The 21,290-nt window shown below is 40.4% G+C and overlaps 1 protein-coding gene across 1 annotated transcript in view; it reads left to right on the top strand.

The window, feature by feature from the left end:
* Nucleotides 1–21,290, top strand: part of ARHGAP35 (Rho GTPase activating protein 35) — a 136,426-nt gene that overhangs the window by 61,319 nt on the left and 53,817 nt on the right. The window contains 1 exon segment of the mRNA XM_051989308.1: nucleotides 2–765. Within this exon segment, the coding sequence (XP_051845268.1) occupies nucleotides 2–765 (764 nt within the window).

Genomic DNA, 21,290 nt, shown 5'->3' with positions numbered 1-21,290 from the left:
CTCCCCCGTGCTAGCTCCCCTCTCTGCAACTCCAATCTTCCTGACTCTGAAGAAGACATTGAACCCTCATCCTATAGTCTCTTCCGAGAAGATACATCCTTGCCCTCCTTGTCCAAAGATCATTCTAAGTTTTCCATGGAGCTAGAGGGAAATGATGGTCTGCCTTTCTTTTCGAATTTTGAGAGTAAGCTCAACAACAAAGTACCTCCACCAGTGAAACCAAAGCCTCCTCTCTATGATAAAGGGGATCTGTCTTATCTGGACCAAGGGCATAAGGATGCCCAGAGGAAGTCAGTGTCTTCTAGCAGCTGGCTCCCTGCTGATGGGTTTGATCCTTCAGATTATGCAGAGCCGATGGATGCTGTGGTCAAGCCACGCAATGAGGAGGAAAATATCTACTCTGTGCCACATGACAGTACCCAAGGTAAAATCATCACCATCCGGAACATCAACAAGGCCCAGTCCAATGGAAGCGCCAACGGCTCTGACAGCGAAATGGATACCAGCTCTTTGGAGCGAGGGCGCAAAATGTCTATGGTGAGCAAACCCGTATTGTACAGGACGCGGTGCACACGCCTCGGGCGCTTTGCCAGCTACAGGACCAGCTTCAGTGTGGGCAGTGATGACGAGCTGGGGCCCATCCGGAAAAAAGAGGAGGACCAAGCCTCCCAGGGATACAAAGGGGACAATTCCGTGATCCCTTATGAAACAGATGAAGACCCAAGGAGGCGGAACATTCTGCGCAGTCTCCGAAGGAACACTAAGGTAATGTGTTCACCTTTGGGGAAAGTGGAGGGGTTGGTCAGGTGTGGAATTTATCTTGGGGTGCATTGTGTTGTCTAGAACAAAACTTTCCACGTGTTAGGCCTTTGACCAGTGTTAATTGAATCAATGTATGTTCCCTGATAGCTAGGAAGTGTTTCTGATCTAAACGAATATCTTCCTAAATCCCACCACTAGACTCTTTCCATTTCACTCAACTAAGGAGGGCCATACAGCAGTTAGTTGAGTGAAATGGAAAGATTTTTCCTAGGGAACAGAAGCTCCATAGAGTAGAATTTACTGATTGAATATTTGTTAAATCCTAGAATCCTGGGCCTCCTTCTTTTCTCCCTCTGTATGATTTTACTTGGAGATCTCATCAGCTTCTGTGGATTTAATTTCCATCTCTATTAAATCTACCTATCTTGCCCCAAACTCTGCCAACCTTTAATCTCACATCTTCAACTGCCTTTCACACATCTTAACTTGGATCTACAGTAGACATCTTCAATTTAATGTGTCCACAATGGAACTCATTATCTTTTTTTCCCAAACCCTTCTGCCCTACTACTTTCCCTTATTGTAGATTGTAAGATTATCCTCCCAGTCCCTCAAACTCATAACTCAGGAACCATCCTGGACGCCTCACTGTCACCCCCACCCATATCCAATCTATAATCAGGGCTTATTGATTTCTCCTTGGAAACATTTGTTGAATACACACTTCTCTTATGCTGTCCTGATCTTGGCTCATCTCTGAACTATTGCAGGAGCTGCTCACTCCAATTCATCCTCCATTTAGCCACTGAAATGATTTTCCTAAAGCACAGGTCCTATCATGTCCTGCTCAGTAAACAAATCCTCTTTCTCAATAAACTCTAGTGGCTTCCCATCACCTCTAGGATTAAATACAGAATTCTCTGTTTGGCATTTAGAGCCTTTCAGAATTTGTCCTCTCCTACCTTTCCATTTTTCTCAAATCTTAACTGGAAGGGGGGATCCTAAAATGTAGAACACAAAGAAGCAGAGTTAGGCTTCCTGAAGCCTTGAATATTGAAATAAACCATTGAAAGGGTCTGCAAGGGGGTTTTTCACTGAGACAGGCTTGAAGGTGGTCAGAATGAGCAGAGCACGGGCTTAATCTTGTTTGAAAGACTATGTAACATTCTGAAGCAGCATAGAATCCTAGAGACCTTAGCTGTCTTCTAGCTTTGTGTCTGAAGCACAAAATATTCCATTAGCACCTCCTAAAATACTGGCTACTGAAATATTTTTGTCTTTGGTTAATTTTGTTCTGTATCATTTAACACTTGCTGTTAAGAGCTTTGTCTAGGGATAAAACTTTTAAATCAAGCTCTTTTTCATTGGCTTTGGATTAACCTATAGAGGACAGCTAATTCAGGTCACTCATCTTGTGGTTGGGGTGAGGTGGGTGTGTGTGTGTGTGTGTGTGTGTGTGTGTGTTGTGTGTGTGTGTGTGTGTGTATGTGTATGTGTATGTGTATGTGTATGTGTGGTCATATTTCTGCATATATTGCTTTAGGTAGAGCATTCTTGACTGCTTCCCTTTTGTTAAGTGATCGTTTTATTCAACACCCCAAAGTAATAAATCGTTTCTGCCTAAGAGCTGTGCCTGAAACACCCAGCTGTTAGGCACACAAGAGTCAGAGGCCTAGCTGACCTCCTGAGCTGGTCAGCAGCTGGTCAGGAGCTGCTTTGCCTGGTACAACTTCTCTGTCTCACAGAGTAGGCCATATGCTAAACTCTGCGTAGGGTTACGTACTCCCTGGTAGAAGTTTGTCAGGTTGCCTGATGCAAGTGATGGTACATTTCCAGCCCCATAAGGCAATCTTTATCCCAATCTGCATTGAATGGCTTGTGCTCTTATGGCTGTTCAGCATCACATCCCACTAGCTTCTTGCTTTGATTTCAACTCCATGAACATCATGACTCCCCCAGTTGAGTTCATCATCCTGGAGATTATTTCAGTTTGGGTATTCAACCTTTTCTTGGTACCCTCAGTTCCTGTGCCTTTCACATTGGAGGGCTGTAGGGATCAAGTAAAAAATATTCACTTTGTCATTCCAAGCCCTTCATAACCTGCCCCTCTGTCCTTTCCAGTTTCTTACACCTTATTTCCCCACACACATATTCTTCCATATAATGACACTGGTGTTCTGGCTATTTCTCGGACAAGACAATATGTTCCATCTCTTAGCTCTGAGTATGGTGCTCTCTCCCTACCTCCCTTGAAGCCCCAACTAAAATCTTACTTTCTCCTGGAAGTCTTCTCTGAGCTTCTCTTTAATTCCAGTGCCTTCCTTCTGCTAGTTACTTCCTGTTTATCTTGTATTTAACTGTTTGCATTGCCTTCTTTGAAGTCAAGTCATTTTTTTTTGCCTTCTTTTGTGTCCCTAATGCTTAACTGCACACAGTAGGTACTTTACAAATATTGAGTGATTGATAGTAGGGGTAGGCCTGTTTAAAACAGCACTTGTTCCTGTCAGCTCCCTCTCTTTGGACCTACTTGGGAGATATCATCCGCATGCAGTGAGTTGTCACTTACTGAGGCCCCTTTCTGCAACTCCAGAATTGTAGCGTTGCTAGAGGCCTCAGGTGAAGTGATTTTCTCAGGGTCACACACAGCGCCAGGTGTGCTTAAGGTCAATATTAAGCACTGACCAGGTGCCAGGGGCTATGCCAAGTCTGAACCCAAGTCTTCCCAATTCAGAGGTCCCTTTTGATCCACTTATTTTGCTTCTTAGCTTTAGTTTTTCCAGGGGTAAAATGAGTTGGTTGGACTATGCCCAAGGCTTTTCTTCTTTCCTTTTGCTTCTGTAATTCTGATGTGAGATCCTAAGTAGTCCTACCTAACTAGAACAATCACCTCTAGCTTGTCAAAGCTGTTTTTGTATGATGATGCTGGAATTGAAATGTTTTTGGGTTTTCAACATTTTAATTTTTAAAAAATTTTTAACTTTTCTTCTTTTTTGTTATTAGTTTTTTTTTTAATTAAAGCTTTTTATTTTCAAAATATGGATGGATGATTTTTCCTTTTTTTTTCTTTTTTTCTTTTTCTTTTACTTTTTTTTTTTTTTTTGGCTGAGGCAAGTGGGGTTAAGTGACTTCCCCAGGGTTACAAGGCTAGGAAATGTTAAGTGTCTGAGCGCAGATTTGAACTCAGGTCCTCCTGACTTTAGGGCTGGTGCTCTATCCACTGCACCACCTAGCTGCCCCCAGAATGGATAATTTTTCACCATTGACCCTTGCATAGCCTTGTGTTCCAAATTTTCTTCTTCTTCCTCCTCCCCCCTCCCCTAGATGGCAAGCAACCCAATATCTGTTAAATCCAATATGTGTAAACATATTTATACAATTATCTTGCTGCATAAGAAAAATGAGATCAAAAAGGAAAGAAAATGAGTAAGAAAATAAAATGTAAGTGAACAACATCAAGAAAGACTGAGAATGCTATGTAGTGATCCACACTTAGTTCCCTCAGTCTTCTCTGTGGGTGTGGATGGCTCTCTTTATCACAAAGACCATTGGAACTGGCCTCAATCATCTCATTGTTGGAAAGAATCACGTCCACCAGAATTGATCATCATATAATCCTGCTGTTGTCTTGTATAATCTCCTGGTTCTGCTCATTTCACTCAGCATCAATTCATGTAAGTCTCTCCAGGCCTCTCTAAAATCATCCTGCTGATCGTTTCTTATCAATAATATTCCATAACATTCATCTACCATAATTTATTCAGCCATTCTCCAATTGATGGGCAACCATTCAGTTTCCAGTTTCTTGCCATTACAAAAAGGGCTGCCCAAGATAACTATACAAATATGTATACATATTGTAGAGGGTCACAGTCAGTGGGGAAATTCTGGGTGAGCTCTAGGACCCTTCAGTCCAGAGGGAATCTGCTGACACTGTCTGGTTCAGCTTCCTATTTCCCCTAAGGGCTCTCAGCCTTCCTGAGAAGTCAGAGGGTAGTGACAACCTCTGTTGAGACTGAAGCAGAGTGCTGCCGGGTGGCAAACTATGTACAATAGCAAGTATATGTGGTCTCCCATGCTCAGTGTTTGTTACATTATAAAAAGGGGAAAGCCCTTGAAAAAAAATCCATTTTCCCACCATCCTCTAGAGTCCCTCCTCATCACTTCTCTGCTAGGAAGGTATATTTAATCACCCTGGTGTGGGGGCTCTAGAAAGCAACAGTATGTTTTGTCACCCCAACTTGGGGCCTCTAGAAAGCAGGACACAACAACATATATTAGATTTAACATATATTTTAACATGTATTGGACTACCTGCCATGTAGGGGAGGGGTTGGGGGAAGGAGGGAAAAATTTGGAAAAGAGAGTGTTTGCAAGCGTCAGTGTTGAAAAATTGCCCATGCATATGCTTTGTAAATAAAATAATTTTTTTTTTTTAAAAAAAAGGGCTGCCACAAACATTTTTGCACACGTGGGGCCCCTTTTCCTCCTTTAATATCTTTTTGGGATATAAGCAGTAGTAGCACTGTTTGATAGCCCTTTGAGCATAGTTCCCTATTCCTCTCCAGAGTGGTTGGATCCGTTCACAACTTCACCAACAATGTAGCAGTGTTTCAGTTTTCCCACATCCCCTCCAACACTTGTCATTATCTTTTCCTGTCATCTTAGCCAATCTGAGAGGTGTGTAGTGGTATCTCAGAGTTGTCTTGCATTTCTCTGATCAATAGTGATTTAGAGCACCTTTTTATATGACTGGAAATGCTTTTAATTTCTTCATCTGAAAATTATTCATATTCTTTGACCATTTATCAGGAATTGAAATGTTTTCAGAAGTTTTATTTTCATCATTCAGAGTATTGTCAGAATAGCTTATCTGAATCCCTGGCAGTCTTCTGACCAATGAAAGGAATGGTCCTGGAAGAGAACTGCCTAAAGAATTAGGATTGTTTCTAACTCTAAAGCCATGTGTATGCTGCATGCTAAAAACTTTGCTCTCAAATCACATTCCCAGTGAGTTGAGTAAGTATGGCAGAAAATAGCAGATTCCTGTCAGGGCTCTGGAAAGCTTTGTTCCTCTCTGTAACTTAAAAACACTTCTATCAGAGCACTGACAGCACATCGGAAGTGAACTGTCCACTTCCTCCCCTCCTTTTAGTTAAGTGGACAGGCTTCTCAAGCCAAAAAAAAAAAAAAAAAATGATAACCTCTTCTAGGAGCAGTAGTATACCAGAAATCAATTTAAGAAAGTCCTTTAGAAGATTGAGTAAAAGGTGAAATGATTGTTTTTTGCCTTGGAAAATGTTGCTTTGAAAGATGAGTTCCTCTGTCATCCCATTACAAAGATAAGGAAAGTCTAATTCTCTTCCTTCTGAGAGCAAACCTAGTAATATTTGGTAGTGTTAAGAATTCTAAGGAGCACTTGAAAGGCAAGACTCTTATCAGGAGGAACAAACGTAACTCCTGGGAAGAGGGATTGTTTCAGGATTTATACTGGACAAGAAAGCAGTATAAGGTCAGGAACTTGGGCTTGTGAGTCCCTCTTGTATGCCAGACACTGCAGATTGTACAGTGGTAAAAAATGATGGAGCATTTGGAGCCGGAAGACCTAGGCTTACCCACCTACCTGACTTTATTTCCTACTGGACCTTAGGCAAGTGACTGCTATATTTATTTGGGGTTTAATTTTGTTCATTGGTAAAACCGGAACGTGAATGAACGAAATGATCTTTTCTGTCCATCTTGGCATCCTGAATTACCTCTGTGTATAAATTCCACAAGACTTAGCAAGCAGTGTCTGGCACACAAGTTAGTGCTTAATCAGTGTTTATTGACTGACTAACTATAAGATAATAATATCTGTTCTCCAGGAGCTTACAATATACTTGAAGAGATGAGATTATCTGATTATGAAAAGGTAACTAACAATTGAGAGTCAGTTTGATGTGTTAGGAAAACAGACTGAGGAGTCAGGAGACTTAGATTTTGCCATTAAGTCACTGCAGAGCCTTGTGTAAGCAGTTCCCCTTTTTGGAACTTCAGCCTTTGCAAAATGCCTATTTTTACAGTATCATAGATTTAGATCTAGAAGAAATTTCAGCATGTAGTTCAACTTTTTTTTTAATTTTTATTTTCAGTTGACATTTATTTTCTTTCCTTCTTATTTCCTCTTTCTCATTAAAAAGAAAAGGAAAGAAAATCAAAACTTTTGAAACAAATACACAAAACGACTAATCACATTGGTCCAGAATGTCTGTCTCATTTTGCATCATGACCTCCTTGCCCCTGTGTCACCTCTGGTGGGTAACCTACTTCACCTTAGAAATAGTATTTTTTTTTTTATTGCATTGATAAGAATTTTTAAATCTTTGATAATTTTTTGTTTTTACAGTGCTGTTATTACATACATTGTTTTCATTCTATTTTACTTCATTCTGTATCATTTCATACAAGTCTTCCCTGATTTCTTTGAAGTCTTTTCATTACATTTATATACCAGATTGTTGGGCATACTTCCTTAATTTCTAATTCTTTGCCATTCTAAAAAGAACTGCTATAAATAGTTTTGTCACAGGGGTACTTTCCCTTTCTCTTGATGTCTTTAGTGGTAAAGACCTAGTAAATAATAGTACCCTTGGGGCAAAGGTTGTGCTCATTTTACTGACTTGGGGACCTAGTTTCAGGATGTTTTCCAGAATGGCTGGACCAGTTTCCTGCCTTCGTGTGCCTATCCAGTCCTTTTATTATAATAACAATAAGATCTAGACAGGTAATGTGATTTATCTTATTCACAAGGGTAATAAATAACCCCAAAAACAAAAACAAAAATGAAGCAATAATCCAAAAAAAAAGGAGTCTCTTGAACATATCCTCTAGTTCTAATTGAAATCACCTGAGTAATCTCCAATCCCCCCACCCCCCTTTTCTCTTCCTCCTCCTCCCAGCTTACATTTGTATAGCATTTTGTTTACAAAGAACATTTTTACTAGAAGCCCAAGATTTTGGTAGGACTTTTCTCTCTCATTTTATATTTGGGATCCCCAAGGCTCTGAGAAGTTTCAAGTTTGAACCCAAACTTGCTCTCCCCAGGCTCAGCACTGGCCTCTCAGAGTGGCCAGACCACTGCAGAGAAAGAGGCAGAAGGGCTTCTTTGGATCTTGAGAATGAAAGCTTAATAGCGCTTGACTGGAGGGAACCCAGATCTTATAAATTCCCAGCAGGCACCACAGAGGAGAGAGCCTCAGGTGGCCCAAGAGCCTGGAATGGGACGGGTCAGAAAGAACCTGTCAGGTAGACCATTTGTTGCTGGTTCGTCTCTTTCAAAACTCCTTCTTATTGGCACACTTCCCCTACCCTATATCAGAGCAGTCCCTGGAGGAGAAAGGAGCGAGGGTCTTCCCTGGGGTCCTGGCTCTTTTATTTATTAGAGAAGATATTTGCCCTAAACTTGAAGCAAAGAGGAAATTTTATCTTTGATGGTAAAAATGTGCAGCCTAAAGTGGAGACCTGTTTGTTTTCTCAGCTAAAGCATTTACCAGCTGACCCTTAAACAAACACATCTTTATAAAACTCCTACTGTGTGCTGGGGCTAAAGAGTATAAAGAAGGAAATCCTTTTGAATTGGTTAGGATTTCCATTCTTTCACACCTCCTAGTTAGAAATCTTCTAGTCTGAGTTGTTTGACCTTTATTGACCCCTGAAATCATTAAGGGGCTGTCTTGGGCAAGGCTGTTCCTTCCTGTCCTTTGGGCTCACAACCTGGGAGTATCTCTCAGCTCCTCATCCCCCATGCTTCATCCCCTGTCTACTCTGGAGCTTTGGTCTGTACCCCTGGTAACCCTTTTTGAACGTGCCCTTTTTTCGCTGCTGCTGCAGCTGCCAGCCTTGCCCAGACCCCCCTCACCTCAGCCCTGGATTCCTGCAGTAGCTGCTCTAGTCTGCCACTAAATCGAAGCTCTGGCTGATCAGGTCACTCCCTACTTAATAAAGCCCAGTGGTTCTCCGTTGTCTCCAGAACAGATATGACAAGCTCTGTTTGACGTTCAGAGTCCTTTACAACCCAGCTGCCCCCTACCTTTCCAGTCTTTCTGCGCCTTACACCTTAGGCAAGTTACTATATTTACTTTGGGCTTAATTTTGCTCATTGTTAAAATAAGGAAGTTTAATTAACTAAATGGTCTTTGACACTGGCACTGTGACCCTGGCTTCCTGACTGTTCCCCGAAGAAGACATTCCATCTCCTGGCTAAAGACATTCTTTCTGGCTGTCCCCCACCAAGCCTGGAACGGCCTCTGTTCTAATTCCTGACTTCCCTAGTTGAATTCCAGCCTCTTCCCTCTGTCAGTTATTTCCTATTTATTTAGTATATAGCTCACTTTATACTTATTTGTTTGCATTTTGTCTCCTCATTAGATTATAAGCCTCTTGAGGGCAGGGGCTATTTTTTTTTTGGGGGGGGGGAGGTGTTGCACTTTTGTTATTGTTGTAAATCTAAGCCTTATAATAGTGCTGGATATATAGTAGGTACTCTATAAATATTTATTACTTAATGGGTTTGATTTTCTTAACTTGGGGTCTATTAGCTTTCTTTTAAAAATATATAACTTTGTTTCATTATAATTAGTTTTCTTTGTAATTCTATGTATTTTATTTTGTGTGTTTAAAAATATTCTGAAAAGGGGTTTATAGCCTTCACTAGACTAATTGCCAAAGGAGTCCATGACACAAAAATGGTTAAAAACCCCTAGTTTGGTGAACAAAATGATAGATTGAGGCCTAGAAAAATTAAATGTCTTGCTTGGGTTACAAAGGTAGAAAATCAAAGAAACAGGACCCAAGTCATCTGACCTCAAAACCAGTGCCCTTGTAAAAAAAAAAAAAAATTTAATCACTTTTCAAACATTTATCTTTTTCTCTCTCTTACCCTCCTCCTTTCCCCCCAAACAATAGAAATCTATGCCACAAATAAGCATAGTCAAGCAAAAATAAATTTCCCTTTTCAAAGCCAGTGCTTTTTTATTTTTATTTTTTTAACTGTATCATGTTGTCTCTGAAAATCTAGGAATGTACTTCGTTAGTTTCCATGAGCGGGGAGAGGTCGCCACACAAGGTCTTTTCCTCCTAGGCCTGAGTGTTTGTGAAAGATTAGATCGATGTGATCAGTCACGTGTTTAAGCCACAGGCTTGACAAAAGAATTTGTCCCACAAAACATTAATTGAGACCAGCCCAATTGAAATTGGATGAATTTCCTCCTCTTCCAAGTTAGGCTAATAAATATTTGAATTTTTTCTCACATACCTTGGCTTCTGTGATTAAAGTGCCTCGTGAAGTATAATGCCCTATTGAAATGGGGGCTGAGATTAGAAATATGGAGAATGGAGAATTAATTTTGTGAAAACTAAATGAAGGTATTCACTTAACTATGTCTACACCAGAGATAGCCAGTTGAAAAGTGACCATTTCAATTAGCCACTGTTCTGTCTACCCTGTCTACACAGCAACAGATTATTGGATTGACAGCTACTCTGCTGCCTCTCCCTCCCTTCCCCCCAACCATTGACTTATTTCATTGAAGCAACTGAATTGACTGGTTGTTTTGGCTTTGTGTTGACACAGCCCTCGTTTTTGTTAAGGGCTCAGGACAGAGTTTAAATTTCCAGCATGAATACAAAGCAGCTGCCCCTTGGGACCCATGGTACATTTGGACAGACAGCTGAATGGTAGGGAATGAGTGACTTTTATAGTCACTTATAATAAATATTCTCCAAGCTTAGCTTGAATCAAGTCAGAAATATTTTGTACCCAGTTATATTCTTAGTCTCAGATCATCATTGATAATATGACAAAGTCATTTCATTCCTTTGGAGGCAAAGGCAGTGTGCACAATCTTGAGTATGTCTCATGATTTATCATTAAAGTGCATACTACAGAGGAAATGCAAACTTTAAGTAAAATATTGTCTGTTTTTATGCAGTTTACAATCCCAAAAGGGGCTTTGTTCTGTACATCTAACTACAATAATGAGTAGACTCTTGGCCTAAGTGAGGTTTCACAGAAAGTCCAGGTCTTTTTCCCATCAAAGGATCACGGAGAAGGTAGCATTTGCTATTATGCAGGACTTTAGGGATAAGCCAGACTTAGAAGGCAAAGAACATAGCAGGAACAGAGACCCAAGGGGAGAAGATAGTCATTGCCCTGTTTGTCCAGATGTGGACTACTAAGATGAGGCTGGTGAATTATGGTGGGGCAAGAGTGATCTAGGATGGATGGCGGGCTGAGGAGTTCAGCTTTATACAGAACATGGTAGACACTAGAGCCATTGAAGTAAGCAGAGGAATGATGAGTCTGTGCACCAGGAACACTAACCTTAGCAGTCTGTGAAGAATGGATTGTAAGTGGAAGTTGTTGCCATGGTCTGGTGGTGGTTTATTCTTGTAGCCATTCACTCTACTTTTCTCCAGTTTTTAGGATGACTAGGCACGTCATCTCATCCTACTGGAGTGAAGAATAGTATGAGAACTAAGAGAACTTTTGTCCAGTTTGCAGAATAGTTAGGAACTAGTCATTTGTTTCAGTTATTTTAAGCTCAAGGAACTGCTGTAGAAGTGTTCAGAGACAAAAATAGAATTTTTAAACTATCTGCCTTAGCTCAGCACACCTGGCAATGGGGAAAAAAAACAATAGGCAGCTAAAATGTTTTTTCCATCATAATACTGCCCTGGTCCTTACTAAACCTGCCTCTCTCCCCACTCCCCACTTTTTATTCCTCTTATGATTCTAAAATCTCATGTTCAGAAATTAAGTCCCCTTTACTTTCATTAACAAGTAAAAGAATTGGTCTTTGTGGGTAAACGTTATCTGAGTTTTGTCCAGTGAATTTGAGAAGAGTCTCTTAAAATAGGTCAGTCCATCTCTTGAGGCAGAACTGTCAAAAGGAGGGAACTCAGTTTCTGTGTAGCACACTAGGAGACAGTGATGAACTTGGGGGGCTGGGGATACCGATTTCCACTTAGATCATAGATAGAAGAGACCAAAAAAAAGAAAATTATGGTGTTGAGTTGAAAGGATTATATTAGACCTTATTTGACAGATGAAACTGCATCCCTGAGAAAGTGAGGGACTTACCCCTTCTCACAGAATGAGACAGGAGCTGACCCAGGATTTGGATTGCCTTACTACCCTTTCAATTTGGATCTCCTCATTTCAATTTCCTGTCCAAGGCAGCCCCAGAACAGGGCACCTGAGATGCTTGCTGCTTGCTTGGTTTGCCTCAGCTCAGAGGACTGGAGATAGTGTTGTGGAATAAGACTGACCTTGAGCACCTTAAAGCCATTTTTAAGCAGATAAGTAAAATAGTGTGATTAAAGCTAACACCATTCTTAGATGACTGAAGACCTAGACCTTGGTTCTCTTCCCTGAGAAACAACTGGATAACCAGGTTGGGAGGGACTAGCATAGAGCACAGAGAGAGTAGAGGAGCTCAGGTTGGCACCAAGGTCTTATGCTATTAGACCAGACCAGGTTCTTACAAGAGCACCCAGAATGGGTCTAAACTTGTTTTGTCACCTTCTTGTTTCATGCCCGTTTTGTTCGAAAATTCTTGGGGGTTATGTAAAAAGAGGTCATACTTTTGTTTTGATATTTCAGAACCAGCAGAGGGAGCATAAGTTAATAAAGAAATACATTGAATTACATTGAATTGAAAATTTTGTATTTCTACTCCTGGAAATAACAGACAAGGGAATTTAGTTGTTTGCGAAACAGAAAAGGGAAAAATCTGAAAAAGAATTTCTTAGGCTGTTTCTAGAAAATATGTAACAGAGCAGACAATTGGCTTTACCCTGGCCTTAGCAGGACGCTGGGGAATTGTTGCTCTCATCCCTTTATTTGACTGATGATTGAAGGAAAAGAAGGACCTGAGAGAAGGGAGTACAGTACCTGAAGTCACACACACACATTGTGACCATTTTCAGTCCTTTGTGGCTAGTCCTGTCCCTGTGGAATATAGGAAGCCTGCCATTAATTCAGGAAGGGACTTCAAGACCCCGGTCAAGTACATTCTCTTATTGTCCTCTACCTACTTGCTAGGTGGCATCTCAGCTCTACTTCTTATCCTGGTGTTCCTGAATGGGATTGGGTGTCAAGCAAACTAAGGAAGAGCTCCGTGGCAAGACACAGTCTCTCTCTCTGTGGCAGCTGCTAATTGGAGCCAGAGAATTCCCATAGGCCACTGCTCAGTGTTTACTCACTAAGTTCACTATCAATGAGCATCTTTCTCCCTTCTGTCATCATTCAAAACAATTGATCAACAGATTTAGGAGACACAGACAGAAACAAAACAGCCTTGCCCTGATGGGTGATATTGTACATCAACAGATAAATATAACATATAAACAGATAAATACTGGATAATTTGGGGAGGGAAAGAATACTAGCTGAGATCAGAAAAAAAGGAGGTATGTCATAAGAAGTGATTGATTAAAGAAAGCCAGAGATTCTTGGAGAACAGAAGTGAGCACTACCTTCAAGGCCCGGAGAGCAAACAACAAATTAAAGGAACCACAAATAGATCCATTTGGCTAGGATGTTAAATATAGAGATTGTTCAGCTAACAAACATTTATTAGACACCTTCTCAATGCCAGGGAGAGTATATAAGAGACCCTGGAAATAGACAAAAATAAAATTGTCCTTTTCATCAAGGAACTTTTTGTTGTAAGAGAAATGTATATAAGTTTATACTAAGTACATACAAAGATAGTCCCCACAGAACAACTTTATTCAGAAAGTAGGATTTTAGCTGTGACCTAATAGAAAGGAGGGTTCACAGGAAGTTGAGGTGAGGGGATGGGGAGTGGAGATGGCCAATGGAAAAGGGGTTGTGTATTTGAACTGAGAAGTGGTCAAGATTCACTGGAATTTACTAAGCTCAGGAATGGCATTGTTAGGTAGTATCTTAGATGTGAGGAAGGATGTAGAATAAACCGAGACTGGGTAGACAACATTCACCGAATCCTGGATGCAGAAACCCAAAAATGATGTTTGGGGCAGAGAAACAACTGAGTTGGGGCAGAGAGCGCTTTGGACAGGAGAAGTAGGGATGAGGGTGGGTGTGGGTGTGCACTTGCTAAGGCTGAAAGGGCTATGTGTGGAAGGCCTAGACCTTATTGCACAGGTGATACATTAGAAAGAAGGTACTAAGATCCTATCATTCTGGTTCTAGATTCTTAATAGTGGAAAAGACTTTTGAGGTTATCCAGTCCACCTTTTCCCTAAAGTACAAATCCCTTTTACAGTGCCTGATAAGTAGTTGTCTTGCTACTGTATGAACGCTTACAGTAATGAAGAACTGATTGCCTTATGGGACGTCATCCTATTCCATTTTTGGACACTGTTAGTTGTTAGCAGTTTTGGATTTTTTAAAAAGGTGAGCCATGGCAACAGACTTAAAAGTAATGGCTATAAGATCTTAGCATTAGAAGGTGATGTGAAAGTTTAATATAGTGTGAGGAAACTGGGGTAAGTGATTACTGACATTCCAACTTTTCTACTTTCTCTTACATCTCTCTGACTCATTATTATAGTTGAATTGGGATCTAGCATCCCTTGCCCCCTATATTGGCAGAGGACAATTGGATGCCTGAATGTGGTCATGAGGAGGAATAACGTATATTTAAAAATAAATGTTTATTAATATCTTTTTTTTACTACACTTAATATTTTCCCCTATTTCCCTCACTTCTCCATCTCTTAAAGAATTAGCTATTGTTATAAAAAACAAAACAAAAGTTTGCTAAAACTAACCTATTGAAAAAGTCTGATATTATATTCAGAGTTCCCTCTCCATGATCTCATACCCCTGCAAAGAAGGGGGTGTGGGGAAATGCCTTCTCATTTGTGATTTGCTAGGATTCTGTGATGGCTGTTTTCTGATTCATCTGTCTTATTGGTTTCCTTGTATACTTTGTTTCTCTGGCACTTCCTGCTTTCTCTCACTTCATATAAATCTTACCATGATTTCTCAATTTCTCCTATTTATTTTCTCTTATAAAGATAGGCAAAGAAGAGCTAAAACATTAGCTAATGACATGATGATCTACTATACCATTCTTAAAGCTTTGGTGGGGACAGGGAATGAAGAAGCTCTCTATCGATGTAAGTTGGTACCTTTTGTTCAGCTTTCTGTCCTCCAGAGTTGACTAGAATGTCAAAAGTTAAATAACTTGCCAGGGTTACAGAAGAAACCTATGTCAGAGGCAAGACCTAATCCCTGGACCAGCATTCCCTCCCTCCTTCCCTTATGTTGTGGTTGCCTCACCTTGGTAGAGGAGGAAATCCTCAGGAAGAGAGTCTCCTTTCTATGACTGAGACCATGCTCTGTCTGTGTATGTGTGTGATTGATCATTCATGTGTACCCTGCCAGGCATATATATACACATACTTGAGTGAAAACACACAAATGTGCTCACACCCATGGCTCAAGATGATTATTACATTACCAGTCACTTAAGTGATGAGCCTCAGTCAGGATTCTGGTGTTGAGCTGCCCTTCAGTGCTTTGCTTTTTTGCTTGGGGACAGCATTCCTGCTCCCTTAGCAGAATCACTTTCTCTTCCCGTTTTTGCTCCTCTGTCTATTCCATGGTAAAAGGAACCTCCGTGGTTCCCAGCCTATCTCAAGCAGAGCTCTCACTGAGGAGGCCAGAGGAAAACAGTCTAGAATTCAAAGTGCCCCATTTTTGTTGTTAAGCCTGGGGATCAGATACCTGTTTGAAGGAAAGGAAGACACCCAAAAGTAGAGAGTCACTGGGAGGTAAGTTAATTTAAGTCTGGAAAATCGAAAACTTCCCTCACTGTGGCACAAGGGGTGGTGAGGCTATCTCTTAATTCAATCTGGCAAAGGCTGGCAGCCCTCTTGTCAGAGAGGTTTTTGAGAGAATTCCTAGCACACTGTCTGCTACCTGACCACTCCCTGTCTGCTGATTACTACTAGAGTGAATTGGACACAAGCAGACCATGTCTTGTCCTGGATTCCTCAAGTGCATGAATGCCCAACATGGATGACCTCCTTGGGGTCAAAAAAGAGAGGCAGGGCAGGGATGGGTCCACACAACAGTCTTTTGTCTGTACTCTGGAAAGAGAAAGAAAAAAGCATGTCTTTCGCCCACTGGCTTGGTCTTTCTAAGTTAGATAGGGACTCCCACCAGAAAGAATTGGGGGTTGGCTTTCCTTTGGACCGCCTGTCCTGAAGGCATCAGACCTTGGTCTAAGAGTCTGTAGATCCAGGAAGGGTTTCTATTTTCCCACAATCCTAGTGGCAACTAGATCTCAACCCCCAGTGTGCTAGGAATTCTCTCAAAAACCTCTCTGACAAGAGGGCTGCCAGCCTTTGCCAGATTGAATTAAGAGATAGCCTCACCACCCCTTGTGCCAGTGAGGGAAGTTTTCGATTTTCCAGACTTAAATTAACTTCTTTGTAGGTCCTGTTCATTGCTTCTGTTTCTGTATAGTATATGGCCTTTCATAGAGGACTTGGAATAATATATATCAGCAACCAAAAGAATGAGGCCTGTGTGCAAAAATAACATATCTAGCAAAATTATCCACAATATTGAATGAAAAGAAAAGATGAATCTTAGACAAACTTAGAGATTTTCGGCACGCAACCAGACCCAAATTTAATAGAAAATTTAACATCTAAGAGCCAGTATCAAAGATTAATTTCAATGAATATAACATAGACAAATTGTTTATGTTTTTGACAGGAAATAAATGTATGCCATATGTTTTAATATTGATATAAATAATTGGGTAGCTCAAAAGAAAGATTGGGGCAGAGTTTAGTATGATCTGATTCTAAAAAGCAAAACTGTCTAGGAAAAAGTAAAAATAGTAATTATGTTATACAAATGAGATGCAGAAGAATCAACACAGAGGTATTAGAAGGGGGAGGAGGGCTCATAGTTTTGAAAACTTACATCAGGAATGGATTAAATAGGGAATATTATGTTATGAAGGGTATAACATACTCCAAAATCTATAATGAAATAAGAGGGAAGGGAATGGTGTTTAGATTAACCAGGAGAAAAATAAGGTGTGTAGATTAATGGAATTGGGATAAAGAGGGAAAGAAAGAGGGGGGAGAAAAGATAAAGGAGGGACCCAGGGACCCATGGGTGGGAGGAGGTTAAATAATGTCAAAGCAAGTTAAGGAGCAGAATTAAAGTAGAAAAGCAAGGGATAGGAAAAAAAGAGAGAGAGAGAAAGAGAGATAAACGCTGCCCAAGGATCACAAGTAGAATTTATTAGAAAAAAAGTAGGGCTAGTTAATCATTGATCTTAGACAAAGTCAGACTCAAAGATTCAATCAAGAGAGAAATATACATTGTATGTCAGCCATAATTAATAGATTTAGATGAATGTTTGTAAGAGTGTGTGTGTGTGTGTGTGTGTGTGTGTGTATTCATATTTAACTGTAGCCTGCTTGGAGGAGGTAGGAGGAGATGAAAGGGGGGGAAAAAGAATAAAAAATATACAGCAGAGAACAAAAGAATAACCTACAAGGAAGCAAAGAAAAAATGGACAGTTATGAATATCTCTTGTATTGTTATATGTTTTGAATCCTTCCTGTTCCTCTAGGCAGAGGATGATATTTTGTTTTATTTCATTTTTATTTTTCTATTCTGTTTTTTCTTATTTTATATTTAAAAAAAAAACTAAAGAAAATTGGCTCTCTTCAAGCTGAAGATGAGTTGAATGAGACTTAGAGGTCAGAGATCCCTCATTTTACCACACATGTGGAGACAAGCTCAGGGGGAAGTACTTGCCTTGAGATCACACAGGCAGGGTTTTATTAGCTCCATTGATCCATGTTGTCTATAACAAAATAGAATAGAAAAATCATGACCACAAAAGATGAATAAAAAGTGTTCAAAGATCTAAGAAGTGGAAAATCATTTCCAGCAGGAGAAATTTTAAGAGGAATGGAGGAAAGTTGTGTGATGAGTAGTATTTGTAGTCTGTAGTAGTTGAATCTTAAAAGAACTCAGAGTTTGTGAGCTTTCTAGTGATTGGAAGCATCCCCTTTTGAGTTCCTCGTATCAATTCAGCCTTATTCTTCCTGAACAAGAACTGATTTTCAGCCTCTGCTTCATTGACAGATAAAGCAGTTATTTATGGGAAACTTTTTGAACCAAGTACCATTTGGAGCTTGGTAGAAAATAGTTATTGGGACTGAGACATAACTAGTGTTCTGTCTTTATGAAGATCTTCCAGTCAATAAGAGAGTCATAGAAGAGACTGGTTTGCTTCACTATTATTGAATAATTTCAGAGCTTTAGTCTCATCAGCCTTCCCTACATGAGGCATCACAACAAGGGTTGTTTTTATCAGTTTTGTTTCATGAGAAAACCTTGGGACCCCTTATTAAAATAATGTTTTTAAGTAATGAATGGAAATGGTAAATTTAGTAGAGATTAGTGAAGATAAAAAATAATTTTTTTTCCATTCCAAATTCATAAACTTGCTCCCTCCCCATTCATCCGCTGGATCCCCCCAAAGCTCAGGTTAAGAGTCCCTTTGCTAGAGGTCACCTTCCTCTTGCTTGAATGAAAGTGGTATGTTTGTGTTTAACATATATCAAATTGCTGTCTAGTTGGAAGGTGGGGAAGAAAAATTTGGAACACAGGGTTTTACAAAGGTGCATGTTGAAAACTTATTTTTGCATGAATTAGGGAAAAAACTTAAAATTAAAAAAAAAATTCGACCCATAAAAAAATTTGGAAACACCTGGACTGCATGGTATAAAGAAAATGAGATGTCCCAATGGACACTTGACATTTAATACTTTACACTCCAGAATTGCCCCAGGAATTTCTCTGCCTTCTGTTTCCACTGTCAGACCCTTCCTGGTTTTCTGGATGGAGCATCAGGATTCATGAAACTGTCTCGTTTGACATGGTAGAAAGAGGTCTGGGTTTGGAGTCCAAAAGAATCTGCTGAATTTAACTTGGGTCAGGGTCACTTCAGTTTCATGAGTCTCAGTTTTCTTACCTATAAAATTGTGGGTTAGATCAAGTCCCTTCCAATTACAAATCTACGATTCTTCTTCCTTTAAACTGAGATATGTCTGGTTTCATTCCCTCCCCCTCCCCCCTTTCCTTTTTTTGTTGTTTCACTCTCACTTACCTTAATTAAAGTAAACCTTGTTTATTTATCTCTACTTCCTGAGCTCCCCTCAGCAATTAGGAATACAGACTTATTTCATAAGGGAGGCTAGATCTTAACTGTTTTCCCTCTTCCCAGTAGGACATTTCTTGACATGGTCTTTAAAGAAAAAAACCATTGTCTTTACTCTTTAGGCACAAACTAATGTTTTCCTCTTAAAATTTTGTATTGAGGGAACTTTGTTCTGATGACTTTCAATTCAGTTCAACAAACTGAACATCTCTTAAGTACTTGGTATATTCAAGGCACTCTCCAAGGTCCTGGGGATACAAAACTAAGATTTATAACAGTCCCTCCCCTGGAAGAGCTGACAGCTAAGAAAGAACAAAGTAAATAAAAAAGTAGTGGAAGTGAGAGTGGGGACAAAGAGAGTTATAATAATTGGAAAGAGTCAGGAAAAATCTTTTAGAGAGGCAGCGTGTAGGGGATCTTAAAGGGAACTTGGGATTCCAGAGGCCAGCATGGAAGTGAAAAGGCCCTCTTGAGCATGGGCAGCCCACTAGTTGTGCTGAATTGAGGAGAAAAAAAGTTTGTACAAAAAGGAAGAGCTTTAAATTCCTAAGAGAGGTATTGTGGATCCAGAGGCATCCGGGAGTCACTGAAGCTTGACTCAGGAGAAGCAGGATGAGATAGCTGTGTGACCCCGAGCAGGTCACTTCACCAGTTAGCCTAAGTTTCTTCATCTGTGAAAGGAGCTGGAGAAGGAAGTGGCCAGCACACCATGTCTTTGCCAAGCAAACCCCACGTGGGGCGGGAAGAGTCTGACTCTGCTGAAATGACATAAGGTGAGAATTGCAAGTAGAGGGGAGAGAGGAGGTAATCGGTGAGGCTGGGCTGGAGCTCAGGAAAGAGGTGAGTTGGGTGGTGGAGGTATGGAAGGCAACTGAGGAGTTTCACAAGGAGAGTAGAGGACTGGAGATAGTAATAGGGTGTGCCTGTCACGGAGAATGATGAGAGATAAGGATAGGCCCTAACCTGGAAATGGCGGTTTAGAATGAGACTCATATCATCCCCATTTTACAAGTGAGGAAGCTGAGGCTGAAATGTTAAATTATTTCCCCAAGGTCACACAGTGAAGTGTCTTAGGCAGCACGGGGTAGCATTCTATCCATGAGTGCCACCTAATAACCTTATCATACAAGTAGCTGCTCTTGACAAAGAGGCTGCTTTCTCCTTTCTAGTAGACACAGAGAATTAGAATGTGTGTTCGCTTGTTCCTTCAACAAAGTTTCCTGGATCAGTTTGTGGGCCTTCATTCATTTACTAACCAACCATTTATTATGTACACATTGTATGCAGACTTCTGTGCTTAGCACTGGGGGAGACCCAGATAAAGAAGACTGTCTTCCTACTTGTGTGGCCTCCTAGCACCAGCCCATGGTGGCTTAAAAAATCAAGTGACTGTTGTCTGTGTGGTGTTGTATATACTTTTAATTCATCTTGTTAAACATTTCCCAGTGACTTTTTAATTCAGTTCAGATTCAAGTTAGAAGCCTCTAATGTGGATTACAGTATAAACTGGACCAAAGTCGTAATCAGACCCCCTGCTCACGTAGGACACCTAGCATTTTCCCTGACCCATTTATTCCTCCTCTTTTCGTTTTCTGGCTGGATCAAAAACTTAAATCCTGTAACAGCTAGGTGGTGCAATGGATAGAACACTAGCCCTGAAGTCAGGAGGACCTGAGCTCAAATCTGGCCCCAGACACAACACTTTCTAGCTGTGTGACCCTGGGCAAGTCACTTAACCCCAATTGCCTGGGCTGGGGCGGGGGGGTGAGAGGGGGAGACGGACGACTTACATCTTCTCTGTGTCAGAGCAATCCCAGAATCTCTTCATTCTCAATGTGAGGCCCACTATACCCTTCCCAGTGATGTTAGACTAGTCCTTCTGGACTGACATCCCAACATATACTAAGGAATATGAGGCCTTGATATTTTTTCCCCCAATTTTATTTTCAGGTTTGAATTCTCTCCCTTCTGTCTTCTCTCCCCTTCTGTATCCTTCCAACTCCCCCATTGAGAAAGCAAGAAAAACGAAAACCTGTCACAAACATGTCTAGTCAGGCAAAATAAATTTCCTCACTGGTCATATAGAAACCAAATCACATGTCTTCATTTCTTCCCTTTTGAGGCATCACTTCTGTTTTTGGAACCAGATTATATTTCATCACAAAATACTGGAATTGTAGTTGATCACTGTGTTGATCAGTGTTTCTAAGTCAAAGATATTTTAAAGTTTTTTTTTCTTTCCAATATTGTTACCGTATAAATTGTCCTCTTATTCTCTTTAGTTCATTTTGTATCAGC

Source organism: Antechinus flavipes, chromosome 3 (assembly GCF_016432865.1).
Source record: "Antechinus flavipes isolate AdamAnt ecotype Samford, QLD, Australia chromosome 3, AdamAnt_v2, whole genome shotgun sequence".
Lineage (NCBI taxonomy): Eukaryota > Metazoa > Chordata > Mammalia > Dasyuromorphia > Dasyuridae > Antechinus > Antechinus flavipes.
The sequence above is the reverse complement of the archived record's forward strand: the minus strand, read 5'-3'. Positions and strand labels throughout refer to the sequence as shown.